The 25212-nt window shown below is 35.8% G+C and overlaps 1 protein-coding gene across 3 annotated transcripts in view; it reads left to right on the top strand.

Annotated features, from left to right (window-relative positions):
- Nucleotides 1-25212, top strand: part of SOX5 (SRY-box transcription factor 5) — a 936670-nt gene that overhangs the window by 583809 nt on the left and 327649 nt on the right. For 2 of the 3 annotated variants that reach the window (XM_084877223.1, XM_084877222.1), the window contains one exon: nucleotides 24339-24465. In XM_084877223.1, the coding sequence (XP_084733349.1) occupies nucleotides 24340-24465 (126 nt within the window). In that variant the 5' untranslated portion in view covers nucleotide 24339. Of the gene's footprint in view, nucleotides 1-24338; nucleotides 24571-25212 lie in introns of all 3 variants that reach the window. The other variant, XM_084877224.1, reaches the window with a different exon arrangement.

Genomic DNA, 25212 nt, shown 5'->3' on the forward strand with positions numbered 1-25212 from the left:
GATATATTAGATTTAAAACAGTCTACTAATCATGTGTGCAGGATTTTGTGGAATAATTTTAGTGTCAAATAGTATAATACTAGAGGCATGGTGCACACATTTATGCACCAGTGGGGTTCCTCAGCCTGGCCTGTGGGATCAGGCCAAAACTGGCTCTCTGACATCCCCTGAGGGGTCCTTGATTGCAAGAGGGCACAGATCAGGCCAAGGGACCCTACCAGTGCATGATGGGGGCCTGAGAGAGATGTGGAAGGCTGGTCAGCCAGGGAGGGACCGAGGAAGGACTCCAGGGCATGTCTGGTCCTTCTCGTGCAGTCCTGATAGGCCAAACCCTACCAGTAAGCTAACCTATTGGTCAGAGCTTCTGCCCTCTGATGGTCAGTGCATGTCGTAGCAACTAGTCAACTGGTCTACTGTCTGCCTCCTGGTGGTGAGTGCATTTCATAGAGAGCAATTGAGTGGCCTTGGCATTTCATATCATATTACACTTTCATTTGTTGAATGGCTCGATAGTTGACAGGACACTTATCATATTAGTCTTTTATTATATAGGATACCATTCAAATCATTCAAAGGGTTCAGTATTTTAGAGTCTAAATTATATTTTCCAGACTGACTTACTCATCAGTAAGTGGCACACATACATTTGCCAGAAAATATGTCAATTTTTGGTAGGTTTATTTTTATAAGTTTGTGTATTTAATGAACTTCAGGGAAATTCACCATAGAAACAGGGTAGTGGTTAAAAGCATTGACTCTGAGGCCATAGGATGACCATTAAATTAGGCCCTGCTACCTACTCCTGAGACTTTGGGCAGATCACTTCACCTCAGTCCCTTGGTTTCTTTAGCCAAAAATAGGAACAGGAATAGCAACTATTTGTAGGGTTGTAAATGTTAGATAGGTAGGTAAGAGGATATTTCATTTAGTATTATACGGTGGATGCTGTGTAAGTATTAACCACCTTTTGTTACTACCATGTCGAAGTGAAGAAACTATAAAGTGACAAGAAATATTGAAATATTCTGGGATAGTTTTAATACCAAATGTTTTCTGTTCACTGTTAGATTCACATTAAACCTAAGGTGCCCTGGTAGTGTGGTTCATTTGGTGGGGCATACTCCCATGCACCGAAAGGTCACTGGTTTGGGTCACCGGTTTGATTCCATGTTGCAGGCTCCATCCCTGGTAGCTGGCTGTGGGAGGCAGCTGATTGATGCTTCTCTCACATAGATGTTTCTCTCTCCCTTCCTCTCTCTATAAAATTAATAAGAACATATTAAGTAAACAAACAAACAAACAAAAACAAAACCAAAGGTCACAAACTGATGAATTGGCTCTGGGTGTTTGTTGTTATTATTGTTCCTGTTTCACTAACATTAACATTTTGGAGGTTTCTTATAAAAATCCAGATATTGGGCTTTTCTTGATAACTGGATGTTTTTATTACATTGAGTTGGCATCCTTCCCCCCCCAAAAACCATGAACCTGAGTTCGTAGCAGCCACTCTACTCTGCAAATTTACTTGGCAAGTTTTTATAATCCGCCAGTCACTGATATACCCCAATGCAATGCAAGCATTTGTATTATACATTTATATTCTTTACTCCTGATATTATCTGTCCAGTGCCTTTCAGTCTCTGGATTTTTGTAACTCTGCAATGCATTCTGATTTTTAGTTGGAAATATTTTATAATCTTGACTATTTTAGTCAAATGTTAAAATGAATGATTTAGGGAGCATTATTCTCTTTATATCTAAGTTCCTGATATATAAGTAGGTAAACATCTGAGAGGTATGATCAAATATAACTGAACTTTATTATATCAAATTCTTATACCTAGAAATATAGTCAGCCAACCAAGAACCAGATTCATTACCTGAAATGAGTTATAAGTTACAATTTTTATTCTGATTTTTTGGTTGATCCCAGATGTTGGTGATTACATGCTTTAGACATTTTAACTCGCAATATAAGAGTTGATATCAGTCCTTTCTTTGTAGTAGAAGATTATATGACACTTAGATGGAGGAAAGAGAGGGTGTTAAAATTGCACGCCCATATTACCTCAAAATAGAAATCTCTGGGAACCATATGCTTTGAAATTTAAAAAGAAATGCTTTGAGTAAAGAAAAAAATTACAGATAAGAGTCCCTAAAAATCATTAGGAAATGGAAAAAAAAATAAATGCAAAGAAAATATTAGCATTGTATTGTTAGTAATCATAAAGCTTGTGAATAGTTTACTCACATATATCCCCATGTTTATATTAAGCATAAAAGTATGCTAATGGCTTGAAATAAGAATGAGAAAAAAGTAACTATGCCAAATCTACCATTGGTCTTAGAATATAACTCATAGAACCCATGATAGTTTTTTTTTTTATTACTTTAATGTATTTTTATTGATTTCAGAGAAGAAAGGAGAGGGAGAAAAAGAAACATCGATGATGAGACAGAATCATTGATCAGCTGCCTCCTGCATGCCCCACCCCTTACTGATTGAGCCAGCAACCCAGGCATGTGTCCTGACCAAGAATCATTCCATGGCTTTCTGGTTCATGGGTCAACACTCAACCACTGAGCTACACCGAATGGGCCAATTTTTGTATTACTTTAAAACTGAAGGAAAGTATGGTGTGCAATTTATAAAATAGTCACATTACCAATTACTATATTATGAAGAATTCTCCATAATTACATAGTATACAGGGTGAGGCAAAGTAGGCTTACAGTTGTGAGTATGCGAAACAGTTTATTCTTATGTATAATTTATTATTTTCCACATAAATAACCCTAAACTGACTTTTGCCTAACGCAGGATGTCCAATTGATTGATTCTCATGAAAATTCATATTTGTACTCTTATAATTTCCATTTTTCCACATTTTTTACTATCATCTTAGACTTATTAAGCTCTACTATTCACTATACTACATACCGAAATAGAAATATTAGCAAATCATACTCAATTCTTTTTAAGAAGATTAAAATGCCAAGGGATTAGAAGGTACAGTAAAAGTCAACCAGTTCAACCTTTTAAAGGTATACATGAGTCCTCTCAATAAGCATTTCTGATATGGGGTCTGTCTTCGGTTTGGATACTTTAACTGTTGTGGCACTCATTCTCTCCTGAGACAAGAAGGTTCTTTTTCACACCAAGTCTAAATGTACCTTCTCTCAATAACTTAGTAACTCTGCTTTGAACTCTTCTCTTATTCCCTCATTACTATTCATAAATATTGTGTGTAGTATTATAATTATATGTTTACTAGTATATGCTAGCTTCCAAAAGATAGGGTGCCCTTGCACATGGCAGACTTTCAATAAATATTGAATGCATGGATACTCCTTGTAATGTCCTCTAAAACCACACAAAATAAATACAATCTATACTTCTGCCAAAGCAGAAGGTTGTGTTTCAACCATTTTCTTTGAGATATATGTATTTATACATACGTAAAGCTGTGTGTGCTATGTATAACACAAAAATCCATGTATGATATTTTAGAATTTAACACATTTTTACATATTCAAAAACCCTGATAGAAACTCCTCCATAGGCAGAAATTGCCACACAAGTTGGGAAAAATGTTTTAACACCTGAACTTTAGTGTTGGCTCCAGGATTGATGCCCATGTTAACACTGAAGTGGGAATCCAATAATGAGCATTATCAATTATCCCTTGATGATGTTCTGTGCGTTTTTCTAAGAATTAAGAAGGCTACATTGATTATTATGATAAAACATATTTTACCCAGTGTTTGCAATTAAAATCAAACTGGTAACATAGAGATTCAACAGAAAATATAGTTTGAATGTATTAATTTCCCTTAGATTATAGTTCTTTATTCTTTCCTATATGGGTCCTCAGTACCTCCAAAATATGAATAAGGGTTTACATTTCTTGACAGGACTGTGACAGCAGTGCTTATTAATTCTGAATAGTCTTTAAATACTCCAGGAGCTGAGGGGATATAGTCCATATGGCAAGTAATTGGTGGTGTTTAAGCTGTCTTGCCATCACTCCATTTTGAAGTAGCTATTATTTCAGTCTGCTTTTTGGTGATAGTTAGAAGATATCTACCTGCAACTTCTTTTGCCAGGTCATGACAGAGCATTCTAACTCCGTTGTTTTCTCTTGGAGTGTTTTATGGCTATAGTTCTTTGCTTTAAAACATTTAATTGAAAGTGCCAAATGTGTTTAGGTGAACTACATGGTCATTTTGGGAATGGGGGTGGCTGAAATTATTGATGACAACATCTAGGGAATTGTTTCAGTAGCTGAGTAGTTACAGATATTGAAAAGGAAATTCTTACTAGTTTACTAGTTTATTTGTTTTTCTCTTTCACTTTTGTGATAGCTTGCTTTTTCCATTCAAAAATTATCCTCTTGGGGTTTAGCCACATGGTCCTCCGATGGCCCATACAAAATACCAGGTATCAATCTAAACCAAATCCGGTGACACAGTGCACCTGTGTTCCACATTGGTTCTTCACATGGAAAGTAACCCCTTTCTTTGTCTAGAAGTCTTAAGCCCTACACATAGAATGGGGAAATTGTTTATGTGAGCAGCAATTTCTAAGGATATTTTTACAGTTAATCTTATAACAGGTACCACTTTCCTTTATCCTAAGGAGATTCACCTCACCCTCAAGAAGCAGGTGGAAGGAACCTATTTTATATAAGTTGTTTAGAAATAAATGTCATGCCACAAAAACTATATTCTGAATTCCTAGCAATAGGGTAAGGTTTTGGTGCATGAGTAATAGGAAGACTGCTATCATACTTCTTGGTGTCACTAAAGAGTAATTTCTTTTGACTTAATTTGGAAATAAATTATTTGAAGACTGAACACACTGCATTGCTAGAAAGTAGAACTTTTTAAAAAATTCTATTTTTATTAGTGAAAGTCTTACAGATGTCCCATCTTTTCCCCCATTAACCTCTTCTAGCCTTCCCCTGCCCCCCACCCAGGCCTTCACCACACTATTGTCTATGCCCATGGGTTATGCATCTAAATTATTTGGTTAATCTCTCCCCACCTACTGCCTCCTTCCTTCCCCTCTCCCCGCTGCCTTCTCTCTGAGATTCCACAGTCTGTTCCATGTTTTCTATGTCTCTGGATCTATAGTGTAGAACTTGATTACTCACTTATCTAGCAAGATTCAGAAATCTTAGCCTAGTGCAGTGAATTCTAAATTTTATTTTTTAATTCAAAAAAAATTTGGCTGTACAGAAAAGTTAAAATAACTCTTGGCTCTTTTTCATAGGTCCAAATGTATTAAACACAGATTGCTTTTCTTAGCTAATTAGGTTGGGTCTACCCGAACCTTAACTGTGCTTTACAACTGAGTTGTTTATAAATTAGATTCAACTCAGTTCAATTCAATTCCTAATAACAATAATAGTAGATAGAATTTATTCAGTACATATAGTGTGTTTGGTACAATGCTACTTGTTTTTATATGTACTTATTTACTTCCTTCAAAATGCAGCGAATATTTCCTATAGTAAGAAAATAGAAATTCAGAGAGATTAAGTAACATGGTCAAGATCATGAAGCTAGGAAACAGCATAACTAGGACTTAGCCCAAGTTTGTTTAATCAAAGTTCATGCTTTTAAATACTGTGAACGCTCCTCAGCTTTGGTTTATTATGCCCTATGTGAGATCCTGCACTAGACTGGACAATGAGCAATATTGTTTGTGGCTCAAAGAGTTTATAATTCAAAGTGAATAACTCACAAAGTAATTCATGAAGTTCAAAACTCACTTTGGTTTTGGTTAAAAAGTTTCTTCTGGATTAAAAAGTCTGATAGATGAGTTTCGGTGGTAGGGATAAAGACCAGAATGTGAGGTTTTGTATTTAAATCTAGAATTTTCAAGTAGATAACTTGCAGTAGTGCAAAAGTTGTGCAAATATTGCATAAAGTTAAAATAAATAAATGTGAACTACAAGCACAGATTTAAAAAAACACATTTATTTAATTAGTAATGATAATAGCAGCTGATTTTGAAAATATCTGGGACCTTGAGGATCAGTAAATTCTTTTGCTTTACTACTCATGTACATGATTTTATGTTATAATTGTTATCACCCAAGTATCTGTGCCTCTTACTTCTAATGCATTTATTTGCTCTCCACCATGATAGTCTAAATTATTTTTAAAGAAATAAAAATTGAAACACTTGCTTCTAGATTTACCTTGATGTTTATTTATAAGCATATGATTATTCAAATTACTAGTGAATTCTAACTACTAAAGCATCTTGGATTATATTATAGACTATTAATAATTGAGGATCATGTCCTACTTTTATACGTTTATAAACAAACTACTAAAAATAAATATTAAAGACCTATTAAGGTTCTATGTTATGCTTCCCTTCTGTACTTTCTTAAGGCTAGTACCAACAATGGTTGATTTCATAGGAGATGAATTAATTTTGAGCTCAGGATAATTATTTTGGAGATTATTACAACATGATTTACAAATGCTGTGATTCCTTTAGAAGTTTCCTTAGATAAATTGGAGGTTAAGTTACCTTCCTGGATCCTTACCTGTATCAACAAGATTGAAATGCTGGATCAAACTGCTCCAGACTCCACTATTTTGGAAGTATGATAACACATATTACATTTTAGAAACATTTAAATGAAGAAATTAATAAAAAAAAATTTTTTTTTGTTTTGATAGCCTACCACTGGGAACATGTCCTGGGAGAACAGGATATTATTGGTCCTGCATGTGCACTAGGAATGAGCTGTTATTCTGTATGGTGTTTTCTTCTAGAATAATTATTACATATTTGTTTATCATGGTTTCATAAGAAGATGCTATTGCAAAGAGGATGCTAAAAATGCAAAAAAAAAACAAGAAGAAAAAAAGAAAAAGCATATTTACTTAATAAAAGTCTGTATTATTTAAAAATCAACAGACATTATAAATAAAATATATTTCTATTTTTTGGATAAAATGATTATTTTAAAGCATACACTGAAGTGATTTGGTTTACATAAAATAATCATTGTAATTATTATTAATTTTCTAAGATATTGCAGAATTGTTCTATCATTGCTGGTTTGCTTTTGCTTTTCTTTTTTATAGTAATACTAGCGGCCCAGTGCATGACTTCATGCACCTTGAAAGGAACTCTGGGCCTTAAGGCTGTGGTAGGCACAGGGGTGATTCTTAACCCATCCTCCATGCCCCTGCTCAACCCCTCCTGCTGTGGCTGGCTGCTGACAGCACCATTCCCACCGCCACTGCTCCCACACACTGATGGTGCCGGCCTGCTTGCACCCATTGATGGTGTGGAGCCATTGGGGCCAGTGCCAGCAGCAGGTGAGAGCAGGTGCTGCTGCCCCAATCACCCCTCAGGAGCAGGGGGAGGTTGGCGAAGCCCTCAGGGGTGAGCAGGCCCAGCAGCCTCTCACACCAGCTGATGGCACCTATAAATTGGGACCGGAGCTGGGCACTGGCAGCAGGTGTGAGCATAGCTCTGGTGTCGGCTGTGGGTTCATGTGGGCCCAGCATGGGCAGCAGGTACAAGTGCTGGGTGGGACCGCAGCATGTGGGAGCAAAGCATTTTCAGTAACCACCAGAGACTTGTCCCGATGACAGGGACCGACACCCAGGCTTTGTCTGGCACCCTGCTGACCTTCTCCACCATCCCACCATGGCCAATGCCTGCCATGTTGCATGCTCTGCCACCTGCTGCCAATGCCCTCCATGTTCTTTACCTGCCTTCTGGTGGTCACTGCACATCATAGTGACCGGTTGTTTGGTTTTCTGTTGTTCTGACTATTTGTGTATTAGCCTTTTATTATATAGGATTTTGGTGGTTTTTGCAACTGTGGAATAGATTATCCACAGTTATTTCTGGAAATTTTCCTAAGTATATTAGAAAAGTCAAGGATAGAAGTTTATGATGATAAAGAAGGGAACTCTATTTTGCATTGGAGTATACTAGTATAGTTATTTTTTCTATATCTCACTTGCTTCTGTATGATGATTTAAACAGGATATTGGCAGGTATTGTTTTCATACACTTTGATATGTTCAGCTTTGATATTCATCAGAACAAAGTATTGATTAGAGGGGAGCTATTTACTTAGTTCTGAAAGTAGCCCACCACAGGAAGCAAGGAGGACCACGAGTGCCTGTTTTTCTAGTACTTAAAGCTGCTGTGGATACAGAAAGAGAAAGCTACCTAGTTTTTGCTAGACAAGACTATGTATCCTATATAGTAATAAAAGCATAGTATACAAATTGTCCCCTCAACTAGGAGTTTGACCAGGGGACAGAGACAGCTGGAGGAAGGGAGACAGGCCCCAGCTGACAGCCAGCAGCCACTAGGGACCCTACTAATGCATGAATTTTGTGAACTGGGCCTCTCGTATTATAAATATACATTTTATGGAAAAGTTTGCAGATTGACAGAGGAATTACCTATTACTCCACCTAGACAAGGGTAATCTCTGTAGGGCAGTGGGAAGAAGTCTTACTACACTGCAGCTGCAGCAACCTTTGCATAAATAGCGGCTTTAATAACACTCCAGAATTTGTCTCGACCTCAAAGGACACCCCGAAATAGAACTCTGCAGATGATACCGCTCTCTCCATGCAGGTTCTGGGAGCTGTTGCCCAGAGACTTCCTAGGACCTGTAATGTGTTTCACGGACTCTGTACATGCAGTTATGGTAGCTCTCTTTGTGTGGAATTTGGCTTCCGTCCTTTATAAACAATGTCAGTGTAGTATGTAAGAATGACAAACGTGAAAATAGGAAATGCGTATTTAAGTCTCTGGAAAATCATCTCCATGGTTTGATGTTCTTGGACACACGAGAGGAAGGTTTTGAAAGGATTAATTAGCTCAGTCTAAACTTTCCTTCAAACTTCAGAGCCACATCTCGCAGTTGCTACTCTGAGTGTGCACGTAGCCAGCTCTCTTTGAAATGTTTATTCTATGGGAAACATATTCTTTAAAATGTGAGACATATACTCTTGATTCCAGCACTCATTCTATTTCAATTCTATGTGTTTTATTATCTTTTAAAGAAATGTATATTCTTCTGGAGTCCTTAGCAGAAATAACTATCTTGCCATCCAAAGCTGTTGATTATGTTTGGTTTATTCATGGCTAATAAGTTTATATAGCCATTAAAAAGGTTTTCAGGGAACTGTGTGTGGATGGCTTAATGGAGAGGAAAGCTGTATTTTAAGAAGTCTTTAAATGCTCATGCCTTCATAAACTTGCCATCAGCAGAAAAACAAAAAAACAAAAAAAGAGAGAGAAGGGAAAGGGAGTTTGGGGAGAACTCTCTCCACTTTGGAACACAAAGGCCTTTCAGTTGTGGGGGATCGGAATTGGGGGTGTTTGGGTAGTGGAAAAAAATTTCTAGCATGTGGTAATGAGGTTTAAAAAAATAGCAATGGATGATTACTTTTCTCCATCAAGGCTTCTTTATCCTCATAAGCGCAGACAGTGGTCAGCATGTTAGACACCCCTCCCTGTTTTATCCATCCCTTAACTATGTCCTTTGACAGGACTGGTTTATACAGCTGGGCCTTTGTAAAGCTTTGGGGGAAATACTACAGAACAGCAAAAAAAAAATATGGCAGAGGACCTATAAAACAGTAAATGGTAAACACTCTGTCGAGTGCAAGATTCCACCTTCAAAGTCTTGCTTTTGGTTGATTAGTTTTTCTTTGAGGGAGTTGTAAAGTGAACAGCTTTAGAAACTTTTGGGTTTTGTACAGGTTTTATGGTGATACGAGTAATCTGATTGTGTTAACCAATACACTTTCTAATCAGCTATATTGTAATGATCAGAATAAGAAAGAAATCGGCTATATTACTGACAGAAATTACAATTAAATTAGACATTTCTATTGTAGAGATCCGGTGTTTTAAAGAACATCTGCTTGTGTGGGCTTAGCCATAGAATGGATTGAAAAGAGAAAGCAGATAGGAAAAGCTAAAAAGTTTATCTATATGACATACTTAAAAATATTTTAAATGGAAATTTGATAGTGACATCACTGTTATCCTGGTTTGAACTCTCGTGTAAATCTTGTATTGATGTCATTTTGTTTCTTCATACACGTCATATGTTCATAAGAGTTTGATGACCTTTTTCTTTACAGTATTTGCCATCTCCTTTGATTTTTTATTTCAGAGACAGGAAACTGGTAGCCTTCAAGTTACTACTGAACAGTTCGTACCCATTTATAGAAAAGGACAAACATTCCAAACTGGTCCACAGTGGCAGTATGAACTATGCTTTTAAAGCTTTTTCCCCCTCTAAAAACAACAGGGAATGTGCTAAACCCAGAAAGATTAATGGGGGAAGAAGATAAACAGTTAAGACGTAAAATGAGTTTAGAGGTCAAGCTACAAAAATAAGAAAGCTTATGGATTTAATTCATATTCATCCAAGCAAAGAGGCTTTGGCATGAAAGGAACCAATGAAGAGGCTCAGCATTCTTATAACATCAGCCATCGCTGCATCCCGCTGGTTTGGAGTTTGCGTGATAGATGCTCATCGTCTTTGGCACTGCACCCTTGCTCTTGGACTTTTCACGATTACAGTGGCAAATTCTTCCTTTTGGCAGGAAGTTCAGAAAATGTGTCTTTGCCTGGGATGCCTACCTGGCATATCAGAGCTGTTGTCCTAGGAAAGATTTGTGTACGGTATTTATGTTCTTTGCTGTTTATTTTGAATAGAACATAAATATTTTTACTCCGTTCATTTTTCAACAGCTGTTGTAGAAACAGACTGCAACCAAGTCTGTGTGGGACTGAAAAGGCCAAGTGAGTCCCCTAACTTTGCCAGAAGTTAGCAGCATATAAACTTTTCTTTGTCGGGGTTTTTTGGGTTTCGAAGAGGGTAGGGGTCGTAATATTTTTCTCTGTTGTTCTACTCAGTCATTCTCAACAAACCTGATGGCGATGCTCAGTACTTTTTTTTTGGTTGTGAGCCTCCTTTTTCATTTCTGTTAGGGGAAAAGTAAAGCAAAAAAAACCAAAACAAAACAGCACACCGTTCTCTAGAGGTTTGCTTTTGAAGGCTTAACTTGCTTGATTTCACAATGACCTTTGGAAACAAAAGAAATTAAAACAAGGCTGGTTACTTAATTATTTTTGTCATCATTATTAGATCCTAAATAAATTAAACATGCCACAGATTTTATTTCAAGACCTACACCATGCTAAGAGTAAGTCACTTTTGATTATGAAACAATTGCTATTTATTCAGACTTAGCCAGTAATGTGAGAAGGGAGAGAGAGAGAGAGAGAGCAAGAGTGTGGGGGTGGGCTTTTCAGAGGATGCTCAGATAAGGAGACAGGGAGGGAGGCGTAAAATAAGTACTTACGGGTATTTGGGAAGATAAAATTTTATATCTTATTTGCAGTTCTGCCAAAGGAAGAGTCTCCTGAGAGAGTCAAAATGACAAAGTCGTTAAAATAAATGAAATGATATTTTTACAGAGAGGTCAATATAATTAAACCTAAATAGATATCTCTCCTACTTAAAACTGAAATTTTTTTTTAATATATGCATCTCACCTGACCAGTGATGTTTATAAACGGAAATCTATATTATTTCACTGTGAATATGAGGAAAATGGCAAACTATTTTATAGATTATTTGATGTCCATGTGCATGTAAACATATGCACATATGCAAACATGCATATATCCTCATGAGGACAATATGGAAAATATTGATTGGCATTATTTTAGAAAGCAATATTACAGGTTATTACTACCACTATTACCACTATAGTGATAATAGTATGTATATATCCTTTGTGTTTGTTTTTTATGGGTTAACAAATTTTAAGGAGTTTGTTTCTACTTGTTTATTTTCTCTTTAAAATATCCAAAAATTTTAATAAGTAGTTTGAATTTTATAGTAAATAAAACTTGTTAGCATATGATTAGGATTAGATTAAAGTGATGCTGTCCAATTATTAATTGAGAGGTTCCATAAAAAGAGAATATTAATTCCCCTTAACATATATATATATATATATATATATATATATATATATCATTATGTAGAAAAAGTCTTCTCTGCCTTCTTCTCTTCCTCCTCCTTCTCCTTTTTCCTCTTTCTCCTCCTCTTCCTCTTCCTCCTCACCCCTCCTCTCTCTCTCTCTCTCTCTCTCTCTCTCACACACACACATACATACACAGAGTGTGGCATATATACCTAAGGCATGGATACTCTCAAACTTTCCAGAAAGTTTCATTCAAAGATAGAACAATAGAAATTGAATTAATCCCTGTTTCACCAGCAATTGTTCTGATAGAGAGCAGTAATGATTATCCCTTACGGGGAGTCTACAGACAGTTTTTAAAACTACCTTTGTGGAGATCTAGAGACTAGATATGCATTTCATACACTATTCTTTCACTATTCTAACCAGTTGTCTATAACCTGAAATTCATACATGTGGCAACCACATGTCTGAGAAACATCCAAAAGGCTTCTGATTTTTAAACTTTATTTCTTTAACTCAGAAGCCCACAATTATGTGTTAAAAAAATTTACCTCATCTTTTGGTTTAGATAAATGGTGCTCACAGTAAACCCATTGGTTTTGTTTTTGCTCTTTCTTCTCATAGTTATTAATAGAGTTGTACAGCATGTACTGGAAGAGACAGTTTTTGCTAATCTTTAGATTTTCCTCTCCAGTTCTGTCTGTCCCAGGAAAGGGGTGTGTGGCCACTCAGTGCTCAGCTTTCAGACTCACAAGGAGCCGAGCATCTGGGGAAACTCAGGAGGTGAGCACTTTCACGCTGACTCAGAGACCGGCCTTATGACTCCAGTCTGGCGCTGTCACGCCTGGTTATGGAAAGGCAAGAACAATGCCTCCCTTGAGAAGGGAGAAAAAAGTCTACTGCAGTCACAATTTTGATGTAAAATTTAAATCATCCCTCCACATCCTGTGGACTTAGAGCTGTCAGAAAGGCAAAAACCCATGCTCAGATAGAAAAAGCTTTTTATTTCCTTAAAAAAGTATACCCTCTCTAAGTATGATGACGAGTTTTTGGAACCACAAATCTTAGTGCTAATCATTCAGAGTAATTTATAAATAGTCAGGACAAAAGGACTTTGATTTTTTTACCCTGTGGATGGCTGAAGTGTAAATACTCTTTGGGTTTCTAATTAATGACAAATATATAACAATATATGAATTGAATAATTAGCAGCAAATTAGTCTTTATGATTTTGATGTTTTTCTTCCTAACTCATGCATTTCATTTATTTATAGCTTACAATAAATTTATCTTCAATATTTAAATGCTTAATGATTTCTATTTTTTTTCTATAAATAGATCTGATTGAAATTTAGTGCATTTGATGAATAAAAATATTATGTGATGAAACATTTAGTATTTCAAGTATAGATGTTTTGAGATAAGGAAATAAAATTACAAAATTATTAAATGAATCAAAGGTTGGTGTTTTTGTTTGCTTGTTTGTTTGTTTGTTTGTTTGTTTTTCAGTAATGAGTGCTTATTGCCATAGTCTTGTATTGTATACCATGAGACAGGTTTTAATAATTTTGCATAAAAATTCCATAAAAGCAATTACTAGCTCTTCTCTTTATGAAAGTGACTTTATAGTCAGCAGTTGTGCAAGGTCCCCTAACCAGTTTTCTTTCAGCTTGTCAGACTCATAATGACCCCTATCTTTTCTAGCTAGTAGAGCATGGTGGAATAAGTACAGTATAATTTAGTTAATTTAATAACCTTTATACCTTTTTTATATATAAGAAATACTATTGTTGTAGGCATTTAGTACGTGTGGATTAATTTTAAAATAATACAAAAAAGCATGCAGATGAACAATTCTTAGCTGGCAGTTACATTCATTTAGGTAAGTTTGGGCTCCGGAGCCCAGCTGTTGGGTTACTCATAATAAAGCAATCTTCTTATTTATAAAAGTTTCTTGGGGTCTTCATCTAATAACACATGTCCTAACTTTGAAGTGAATTTTAACAATTTACAATTACTAGTGAAACAGTAAGGGAAGAAAGAACAAAGGAGTAAAATTTTGAACTTCGGATTGTGGAATGGAATTTTGCTATCGTACACCATTTGTAAATGCCTGCCTTTAGTATTTGTCTTCCGTGTTTAGATAATAAAAACACGTGGACATTATGCATTTAAATTTATTGCATAGTAGTTACGTTACTTTGAGTACTTCTGGAATATTCTGTGTCCACCTAACAAAGCAGCACCCACTTCTTTCAGGTACTAACAAGAATCTCATTCTCTTTCTGGTTCTTTCCTTATCTCTATGTAACTTCCAAATGCTTTTTTTTGTATTGTCCACACAGTCTATGGAGAACCCTGCGCCTTTTCCCTCCCTTTTTTTAGTTTTCCCCTTCCTTTCCTGACTCTTTGGTGGTTTGGACAAAGCTGGGGAAATCCACTTGGTAAGGACAGAGATGCTAGCAAAAATAGGAAGACAAGAAGGTGGTGTACCAGTTAAAAGTGATACCATTCTTATCAGAGAAAAGGAATAGTAATGAACTACTTGACCTCAATACACAGAACATCTCATAAACTAAACATGTGTCGTGGTAGACACAGGAACAGCCTTGGTAAAGGTGAAAGCACGTGGTGACTACATTTTAATGAACACCGTTTCACATATAACTTAAACTTTTGTAATATTTATTATACTTTATTTTATTAAATTTGAATTGTATTTCAGAACAAAATAATAATTTCTTTTTAAGGAGCTGCGTGCAAAAATTACTTTTACTCTTAGACTTCAATGTTATGGTAGTTTTGTTTATAAATACTAATAGAAATACTGTCTACTCTGGTGAAATGTATAGCAAGGATTAAACGGGAGTCCAATCTTATGTATTATTCTGTGTTGTCTCTTTTTATATTTCTATGAAATCTGTGTTTCAACTTCCATTAATAGTTCATGCCAGGATCTGACGAATTTGATCAAACCTCTAAATAACAATATAATGAATGAGGTTGTTGTATGTGGGAGCATCATGTAGAGAAGTATAGAGATTGGCATATTCTATATCAGCAATTGATGACACAGAGGATTTAGAGAAAATAAAATAAAAATGTTAAGACTACATGTTTGCCACAAAACAATTTTCTATGTAAAGGCTTCAGAATATTATATATGACAGGGATGATTATAAAATATACATGGAATGTTCTCAGGGCAACAAACACAAAACTGAGTATGAACCTATAGGAAAACATATTATAAAGAAAAAGAACAAATCATAAGATATGTCTAGTAATTGAAATCCATGGATAAGGGTAATGAAACTGATCTTTATAAATAAAACGATAGGCTAAGTTTGTGTAATTCTTTATTAATAAATCACTTACAAAAATTAGCTGTTTCATTCATTTGAATCAAAACCTGTCCATATATGCTAAATATCTGTGTTGATTTCCCATAAGAATAGGTAACATTCTATTGTGAAAATATTTTTGATAAAACAGTAGCATTTCATTCCTAACATTTTTAATGTATTTCAGAAAAGGAAGGAGATGGAGAGAAAGAGATAGAAACATCAATAATGAGAGAGAATCATTGATTGTTTCCCTCCAGCAAGCCCCACACTGGGGATAGAGTCACAACTGGGCATGTGCTCTGACCAGGAATGGAACTGTGACCTACTGTTTCATAGTCAATGCTCAACCACTGAGGCACTCTGGCCCGGTTCATTCCTAATCCTGATTAGCCTTCCCACATCAACATTAATTACAAAAGGAGCCAGATGAGTTACTGTAAGTGTCCCAAATAGTCCTGTTGCTAGAAAAATTTGAGTCACATAACTTCTAAAAAAAAAAAAATAGTATAATCCTCAATATGAAGGATTGCCGATTATTATTTTACTAGTGGCCCAGTGCACAAAATTTGTGCACAGGTGGGTGTGTCCCTCAGTCTGGCCTGCACGCTCTCCAATCTGGGCCCCCCCAAGGATGTCCTACTGCCAGTTAACAGGGATCAGGCCTAAACTGGCAGTCGGAGATCCCTCTCGCAATCCATGACTGCTGGCTCCTAACTGCTCATCTAGCTGCCTGCCTGCTTGCCTCTAACCACTCTGCCTGCTGGCCTGCTCATCCCCAACTGCTCCTGCCCACTGCCCTGCTTGCCCCCATATGTCCCTCCTGCCAGTCTGATCACCTCCAACTGCCCCCCATGCCTGTGTGCTCACATCCAACTGCTTTTCCACTGGCCTGCTCACCCCACCTACCCTCCCCACTGGCCTGCTCACTCCAAACCACTGCCAACCCCTGCTGTCCTGATCACCACCAACAGACCCCCAACTGATGGCCTGCTCACCCCAAACTGGCCACATGATGGTCTGCTTACCCCCAGCTGCCTAGCCACCACCAGCCTGATCACCAACAACTGCCATCTCATCCTGGCCTGATCACCCCCTGGTGGCCCAAGCTCCCAGCCCCTCCCTTATTCCCCCCCCCCCCCCAGAACCTCCTTGAGTGGAGGCCAGGGCTGGCTGGAAGCAAGTATCTGGAATTTACTTATCTTCTATAATTGAAACTTTGCAGCCTTCATTGGAGGACAGGCCCCACCAGGGTGGGTAGAAGCTTAGCTTCCTCCATCTCCAGGGGTAACCCAAGCCTCCTGCTTGCTCCAGCTTTGTGGCTTCTGCCATCTTAGTTGGGTTAATTTGCATAGTTGCTCCTGATTGGCTGGTGGGTGTAGTGGAGGTATGGTCCATTTGCATGTTTCTCTTTTATTAGTGTAGATTTTGTAATATCTCATATTCATTGTTCTCGTAAAGAGAAATAAATTCAAATATTTCCAGTCATTTATAAAAGTGTTCTGTTATGCTTAAAATTTAATATGAGAGAGTGCATATTTAAAATAGATATTTAGGAGAGCATGTAATGGAAATTATACATTAAATAAATGACATGATCCAGAATTTTAAGAGTTCTTATTCAGAACATTAAGTTTTGTAGAATTATTAATGGAATATTTAGCTAATTTTCTTATCACTGATGTCTCTTTTATCTCTCCTTCTTTGCTCAGTCCTTTTTATGCACTGGTCTCCCAAATTAGGATGGACTGTAAGATTCAGATTATGCTCCCCCTCTTTGTTTTCTAGTTATTTTTCCCTTGGAAAGACAATTCTGTTCTAAACTGCTGTCCATGATAGTGCAGAGAACCAGTAGTGTAACAACAGGCATTTAACCATTTTATGACTCAATTTTCTCTTTTATAAAACAAGATAATGAAAATATTGACTTAGAGCATTATGGAACATGTTAGTGATAAATAATTACGGTTATAAACTAACTCTCTAATTTTGTGTTTAAACACTGCATAGCCTTAGTCCCATATTTTCTGATTATGTGCTCTTTCTTTTTTTTTTTATCCCACATTTAACAAATGTTTATTTCTAAACTGAATTTGACATTTCCCTCCAAAATGACCATTCTTTCTAATTTATATATTTATATAGCAGTATTTTCTAAATTATACACTCAAGTAATCTACTTTTGAAAAATATCATCCTTTTGTTCTCTATCTCTATTTTCTACTTTAAACTTTTTATCAATTACTAACTTTGGGGGCATTGTCTTTCTAACATATGTTTTTGATTATATCACTGTGTGACTAACAAACCATCACCAGTTCCCCCTGCCTCATTATCAATTTTAAATTTTTGTTTAGCCATTCAAAATTGGTAGGATTGTAGGGTTAGAGTCATGATCATGTTCTATCTTTCATTCTTAGTTGCATTCACTCCTCTTAGAATCCACTGCTTTAACCAAATTATTCTACTCACTATCCCAATGCATTCTTTAAATTTATTTGATTTGCTGTTGTCATTTCTCTTGTCTGGAATCTTTTCTTCTTCTCTGTCTGTTGGCATCTCATCCATCTTTTATTACCTAGTTGAATTCTCATAATTTACAGTAAGCATTCTCTGATTATTTGAGCAAGGCTATCTATTATACTACTAACATTTATTTTGAAAACAGTAACTTACCCTAAAATACTCTTTATTGATTTCTTAATTATGTCACTAAATTCAGAAGATAGCCTTTAAATGAAAATTTTCCAATAATTAATTAATGGATGAATGGGTATATGTCTATATTCATCTAAACTATACTGCTTTAAGGGTAAACCAGAAGGGTCTTCATATCTAAATTGCCTGTTTCCCCATAACACAAAGGTAATTTGCCTGACACAAAGTAGATACTCATTCAATTCATTCATTTATTTGTAGAAAAATACATTGAATGCCAACCATGTGCTAGGAATTGTGCTCCATATAATTAATTGTATCTCATTCAGCATAGAATATTAGACTCCTTAGGGAGTAATGTAGAGCAATCAAAATACATGTATCATGTAGTTAGTTATATCCTTAGAATTCATATTGAGAGAAAAAATAACAGCAGGTGAAATGGCAAAAAAAAAAAAAAAAAAAACACAAAAAACAAAAACAAACCACCACAAACATACCTGCAATTACCAACAGTTTATTAAATGCAAGACAGTCTAAGTGTCATGGGAAATTTAAGGAATTAAATAGGACATTTTTGCTTTCCAAGTGCTTGCTTTTAGTTTTAAATACTGTATATGCTAATAAGTAGAAAAGAAAAAAATAAACTATTGAATAAATGTCACAGGTCATATTGATGTTAAATTTTTCATGTGGGCTGCTAACAAGAGTTTGCTGTAGCTTGAGGTGGGCTGAAGTTGCCTCGACTCTGGTGGGAAAGAAAGGCCTTTTTGGGAAATGATGTTGGGATAGAAAACTAAAGTGAGGGATGGGCAAGTGTATATTTGAGGTGGGAGAATTTTAGATTAAAAAGAATTTTTTTTTGAAAGAGATAGGTTTAAGTAAGTGGTACATTAATTGCCTGTTGCTATTGCTACACAATATCACAAGTTTGTGACTTCAACATATGAATGCATTCCCTTACTAGAAGCCCGATGCAAAATTTGTGCAAGGGGTTTGGCCCTCGCAGCCCTGACTTTGTCCAGAAGAATGTCCAGAAGGTTGTTCAGCTGTCCAGTCTAATTAGCATATTATGCTTTTATTGTTATAGATAGTTCAGGAGGTCAGAAATGTACAGTCGTGGTCTTGGCAGGATTCATTCCTTCTAGAGGCTCAGGGAAGAATCTGTTTCATTCATTGACTTTTCTAACTTCCAAAGGCCGCTTACATTGTTTGGTTCTTGGTCCCATCATCTATTTTATCTCTTTTTCTAATTAAATGAATTGGGGTGACTGGTTAATATGACCCATCATCTATTTTCAGAGCCAGCCATCTAATATCTTTTAATCTCTGTCTGTGACTGTGATCTTCCTGCCTTGCCCTCTTGCCAAGACCTTTATGACCACTTTGGGCTCATCCAGAATGTCCAGAATAATCTCCTTACCTCACAGTTCGTAAATTAGTCACATCTGCAGAGCCTCTCTTTCCTTAGTAAGGTAACATATTCACAGATTTCCGGGATTAGGATTTGGAAATTTTAGGTGAGGGGCATTATTCTAACTAAGGTAAATGGTTTGTAAACTTGACTGAGCATTAGATCACTTGGAATCTTTAAAAAAAATTCTGATACCCCATGCGTGCTCAAAAAACAACAATATCAGGATGTTAGGGAGTATGACCCAGGTAGCATTCTTTTTAAGCCTCTTCATATAATTCCAATAACTGCCCTTCCCTGCTGGCCTGGTCGCCCCCAATTGCCCTCCCCTCCAGCCAAGGTTGAGAACCATTGATAGTTTTCAGTTGCTGTCTCACACCCTTTACCTTACCCTAAGGAAGCTGCATGTGTCTAAATACAATTGGGGACGTCCTGCTTACAGAGTGACTATAGTGCACTTAGAGTCTTTGGCCAATAGCAGAGGACTCCAGAAGTTTTAAAATTACTTTCATATATGTATTAGAATAGCCTGATGGTGCACATTGCTCCAGGACAAGGAAAGGCAAAGCGACTCCTTGTAAAAGCAAGTTGCTCCTTGCAAGGGAGGATATTTCTTTTCTTTTTTTAAAATATGATTTTATTAATTTCAGAGAGAGCAAGGAGAGGGAGATAGAAACTTCAATGATGAGAATCATTGATTGGCTATCTCATGTATGCTCCCTACTGGGGATAGAGCACACAACCCAGACATATGCCCTGACCAGGAATGGAACCATGACTTGGCTATTTCTTATCTATTCCATTTATGTAATGTGGGATTTGGTCCATATTCCTCGGATCTGCCCTTTTTTTTAAAGTAAGACTGAAACTTAAATTTAGGTTGTGCTTTCTAAAAGTATCTCTGCATCTTTGCTTTGATCATTACTTCCTACCTGAGATTTACTTCCTAAATTTTATTGTTACTTCCTAAATTTCATCTTCATTTATCTCAACCATTCCCTGAAGCATTCCAAGATCTCTGGTGCTCAGGAAGCCCTCAGGTGGTTGGCTATAATGCCATTTTACCCTAACTAGAACTGTCTTTCATTACTTTCCTGCTTTTATTTAAAATCTTCTCAGCTAATTCATAAACTTTTTAAAGTAAAAAACCTGAACTACATGTTTTAATTCCCATTAGATAAACATTTTGCACATAGGAAATGACCAGTAAATTATTAATGATTTCAAATTCCCTTTAGTCCCAGAATGAAACATCAGTTATTTCAAGAAGATTTTCTGGCCCGGCTGGTGTGGCTCAATGGTTGAACATGGACCTATGAACCAGGAGGTCACCGTTCAATTCCCGGTCAGGGCTTATACCCAGATTGCAGACTATTCCCAGTGTGGGGCATGCAGGAAGCAGCCAATCAGTGATTCTCTCTCATCATTGATGTTTCTCTCTCTCTCTCTCTCTCTCTCTCCCTCTCCTTTTCTCTCTTAAATAAATAAAAACATATATTTAAAAAAATATTTTATTGTCCACATACAAAGCTGAGTTAAAGTTTCTTATTATATCATCATAGATCCACCAGTTAGTTTCACACTGCATTATTATTATTATTTATCTCATGTCATTTTCTTTGAAGTCTGAGTTGTGTTCATTGGTATGTCTAGCACCTACCATAGGAATCCCAGAAATCATTCCTTACTGGGTATATAAGAGCATACCCCAATCTAGACCCTCAGCTTGTTCCCAAGTACCCTTCCACTGCAACACAGCATGTAGCTTAAGCTGCAGGAATTTGAAGCCTATATATGCCAGATAGATAATATATGGAATTTTCCACTCCTTTCTTAAGGCTTTTAGAAATGAATGAGCCTTTTCTCTGTCCAAAATTAAACACTTAGGTAGATAACAAATTAGAAATCTAAAGTTATTGAGAATTTTATTATCAATATTTTTAGAACTAATATAAGTCAGACTAAACATGAATAATGTGACTGATAGATTGATAGCTCTTTACATAATTTGTTATTTGTTTTATTTTTTTCTGACTTAGGTGCCTATTATTGAACTATAACTATAGTTATTTTATTGTACTGAGAAATTTTTAAGAATTCTTTTTACCTGAATTATATAAAAATACTCTCAAGTCCAATATATTAAGAACATTCTATAAGTCTCTGAAAATGGAATTGAAATAAACATGAAATATGTTATATTTTAGTATCAGTTGCCTTCTGGCACCATGACTCTTTCATGTTTATTGTTTTAGTCCTTCTGATTTTTGCTTCATAGGAATATCTATTTATATAGAATTTTAAATATATCAAGTATATATTTAAATAGATATAAATATTTGTATATAATGATTACCCAGCTGCACATAAAGATAAGTTAGATATTGAAAAGTTTTGAGAAGAGTAGTGATTTGCCTAGTGTCTACTTTTGGACTTTCACTATTCATAATCATTAATAATTATATTAAAGAATGACCTTTTTGGTAATTCTTTCTGAAAGTGATAGAATTGTGTAGTATCTTAGAAAAGGCCAGTCGATCCAGCTTTCTGCTTTGATAACATGGAGGCTGGCTCCTGCCAATAGTCTGGAGTTTTTAGAAGTAGGAGACTGGACCTAAGAGGGAGATAGACACCAGAATACCAATTTAGTAATCCCAGCAAGAATGATAATGCCCATACAGACCATAAATACTATGGTTTGTATAATAAATGCTTAATCTCCTTGAAGTCTAACTGCATGTGGAACCAAGAAATAATTAAAAATTCTTTTATTGATTTATTCTGATAAACCACAAATACCTTAAATATTTTAAATTTGTTTTGTCAGCTCATTATTTTAAAATATGAAAATCAGAAGTTTGCTTGTAGAGAATGGAACCAGAACAGTGGAAATTAAATATCCCTAATGTTTAGCATTATTATGTGTAGTTTAATATATCAATTTGGCGATTGATTCAGATTTGTCAATGAGACTAAAACTATTCTAATTCTGTGAACTCTAGCCCCTTATTTCTTTTCTCCATACTTAAGACTATACAGTCTACTTGAAGTAAACCTTAGTAATGAGATCAGGAATAGTTCAAGATAGCTGAAATGTCTTGGCTCAGTCTACTTGCCTACTTACATGGTAGCTGCCAACATTTCCTCTTCTCTGTTCTTTAGCTGATCAAGACCCTCAACTGTTCACATATCTTCTTTAACACTTCTAATGCAGTGTTATTGTCAAGTATAACTGGTCATGGTCCATTTCTCTTTTAGGAGCCTTTGTATTTAATGTTGATTTTACAGTTTAATGTTAGAAGGCAATCTGCTTTCCTCATTTGGGAGTTGTATGGTTGTGTTTTTTGAGAAGGGTGTGGGTCATACTGTAGTTTTGAAGTTTATAAAATAAACAACAGCTATTGTTTTGTGAGTGTCTGTGCTAAATGATCTACAAGTCATTTTTCATATGATATAGAGTTCATTCTCACAAAAGCATTACAAGTTAATATTACATCTTACTTTAAAGATGAGCAAATTGAGGTTGCGAGATTAAAGCCTTACAGTTTGTACTAGTAAATATTTGGATTCAGTTTTTTAATCCGTGTTTGTCTGTTTCCAAAGTCCTTATTTTTTTTTTCCTACGGTGCTATTATTTCTTAATAGAATGTCTGCAGTACACGAATACCTTTCTTTTGAAACTTTTAACACTAAGAATAGTATTATTCAAGGAAGAATAGCGGCATCTCTTTTAGTGTTATATTTTAAATTTAAAAGTCAGTGATATGTATGAAGGAAATGGTGTTGCCATTAGTTAATATATTGTCTAGTCTAGTCTAGATAAGAATGGATGATTCTGTAAACACTCTTTGTGGAACAAAATGTACAGCTTTTTCAAGGTCAGATCAAGAGGTAAATAGTGTTTATTTTTTATTAAAATGTTTAACTCTACATATGTCTATGCAAAACTTTTAGTGAAAGAAAAAAGGACTCTATTTAACTAAAAATAGTTGCACATATTTTTAACCTCTGATTATGTTCTCCATCAGATGTAAGTACAAAAATTGTTTAATTTATCTAAGTGCATTATCATAGAGGCATCAGCTTAGTCAAACAAAACATCCTTATTTGATTTGTTTTCCTTTTACTTAGGTATCTAAGGAGTTAGTTATTCTGATAAACCATATCTAAATCTTACATAGAACTGTGGAAATAAAATTAAAATATGTTTATATCCTCATCTCTTTTACTATTTTGCAAATTGGATATTAGAAATAAATGCCTAAATTGTGTGATTTAGCAATTGAGGGAAGGAAATTTACCCATTGTTTCAAGATTAATAATGATTTTAAAATTTATTTAGTTCTTAAGCTTTAAACAAATTTCAAACTTTTTGTCGTGTGTTCTGAGGTTTACATATAACCAGTATCTCTATATTCCACAGTTGTCTTTTAATAAAATGCACATTTTAAAATGGCAATCATTTATGTTGTTTCTTTTTTATGAAATACATTTTATTTATTTCTCTTTTTTTTAACTCCCAACCGTATTTGCTATTCATAAACATAGATGTTCTGTTTTCAATGAGGTCTATCAGAGTGTAAAACTAGATGGGTATTTTTCTTTAAAATGGAATGGTCTTTCATTATGCAGTATTCTTAGGTGAATTCTCTTATTTAAGAAGCCAGAATACAAGGGAGTGCTATATTAGTGTATTATTCTCACAACAAACAAGCACTGTTCTGTTGCTACCTGCTTGGCCATTGTTTCTGATTGTGTGTGCTTTGCAGTGGTATTTGGATGGTTTCCTGCTCTCTGCCAGCACAAAAAAGGCATTTCTGTTACAATGGCCCCTAACCACACAATGACAGCATTAAGGATTTATGTGGAGGTTTCATTATTTTCTCCTCTTTTGTTCCTTCCAGGATGTCTTCCAAGCGACCAGCCTCTCCGTATGGGGAAGCAGATGGAGAGGTAGCCATGGTGACAAGCAGACAGAAAGTGGAAGAAGAGGAGAGTGACGGGCTCCCAGCCTTTCACCTTCCCTTGCATGTGAGTTTTCCCAACAAGCCTCACTCTGAGGAATTTCAGCCAGTTTCTCTGCTGACGCAAGAGGCTTGTGGCCATAGGACTCCCACTTGCCAGCACAATACAATGGTAGGTTTCTCAAGGTCTGTTGTGCCTACACTCACTTTCGACCAGTTCAGTCTTCTAGTAGTTTGGCTTCAGTCCTTTGCTTTATAATTGTCATCTACTTAATAGTCATACACAAGATTCATTCCCAACATCTTTGAATTCTAAGTAAATTGATTTCAGAAGGGAGTAAAAGATATGCTATTTTTTTGTTTTTCCAGAACTCTGATTTTGAAATGCTTTAATTGGAGGGGGGGGAAAACAACAACATGTAAATATAAGAATAATTTAAAATTAACAGTGAAGTTAGATGTTATACTATTTCTAATAAAAGGTTTTTTATCCAGAGTTACAACATAGTTTGAAGACTTCCATTAATAATAAATCATTGTGGGTTTTCTTTCCATTTTTTGCTTTGCTTGGTTTGGATTTCAGTATTCCTTAAAGTACTGGATATATTATAGAAGAATATATTTCATAGAGACTATAGTTTTCGAATGGGACCACACCAATTTCTAATTCAGTCCCACTCATGTTGTTGTTTTGAGAATTCTGTAATTCCCTGGTGCATCCTGTTCCAGAATGTGAAGCTCAGGATAATTTATCTGGCCTCTCAGCCTGAGGTCTGGATCACTGGGAATCTGTGGTTTCATGGATGAGAAGCAA

The sequence above is a fragment of the Pipistrellus hanaki genome (genome assembly GCF_964339955.1).
Source record: "Pipistrellus hanaki genome assembly, chromosome: 3".
In the NCBI taxonomy this organism is placed as follows: domain Eukaryota; kingdom Metazoa; phylum Chordata; class Mammalia; order Chiroptera; family Vespertilionidae; genus Pipistrellus; species Pipistrellus hanaki.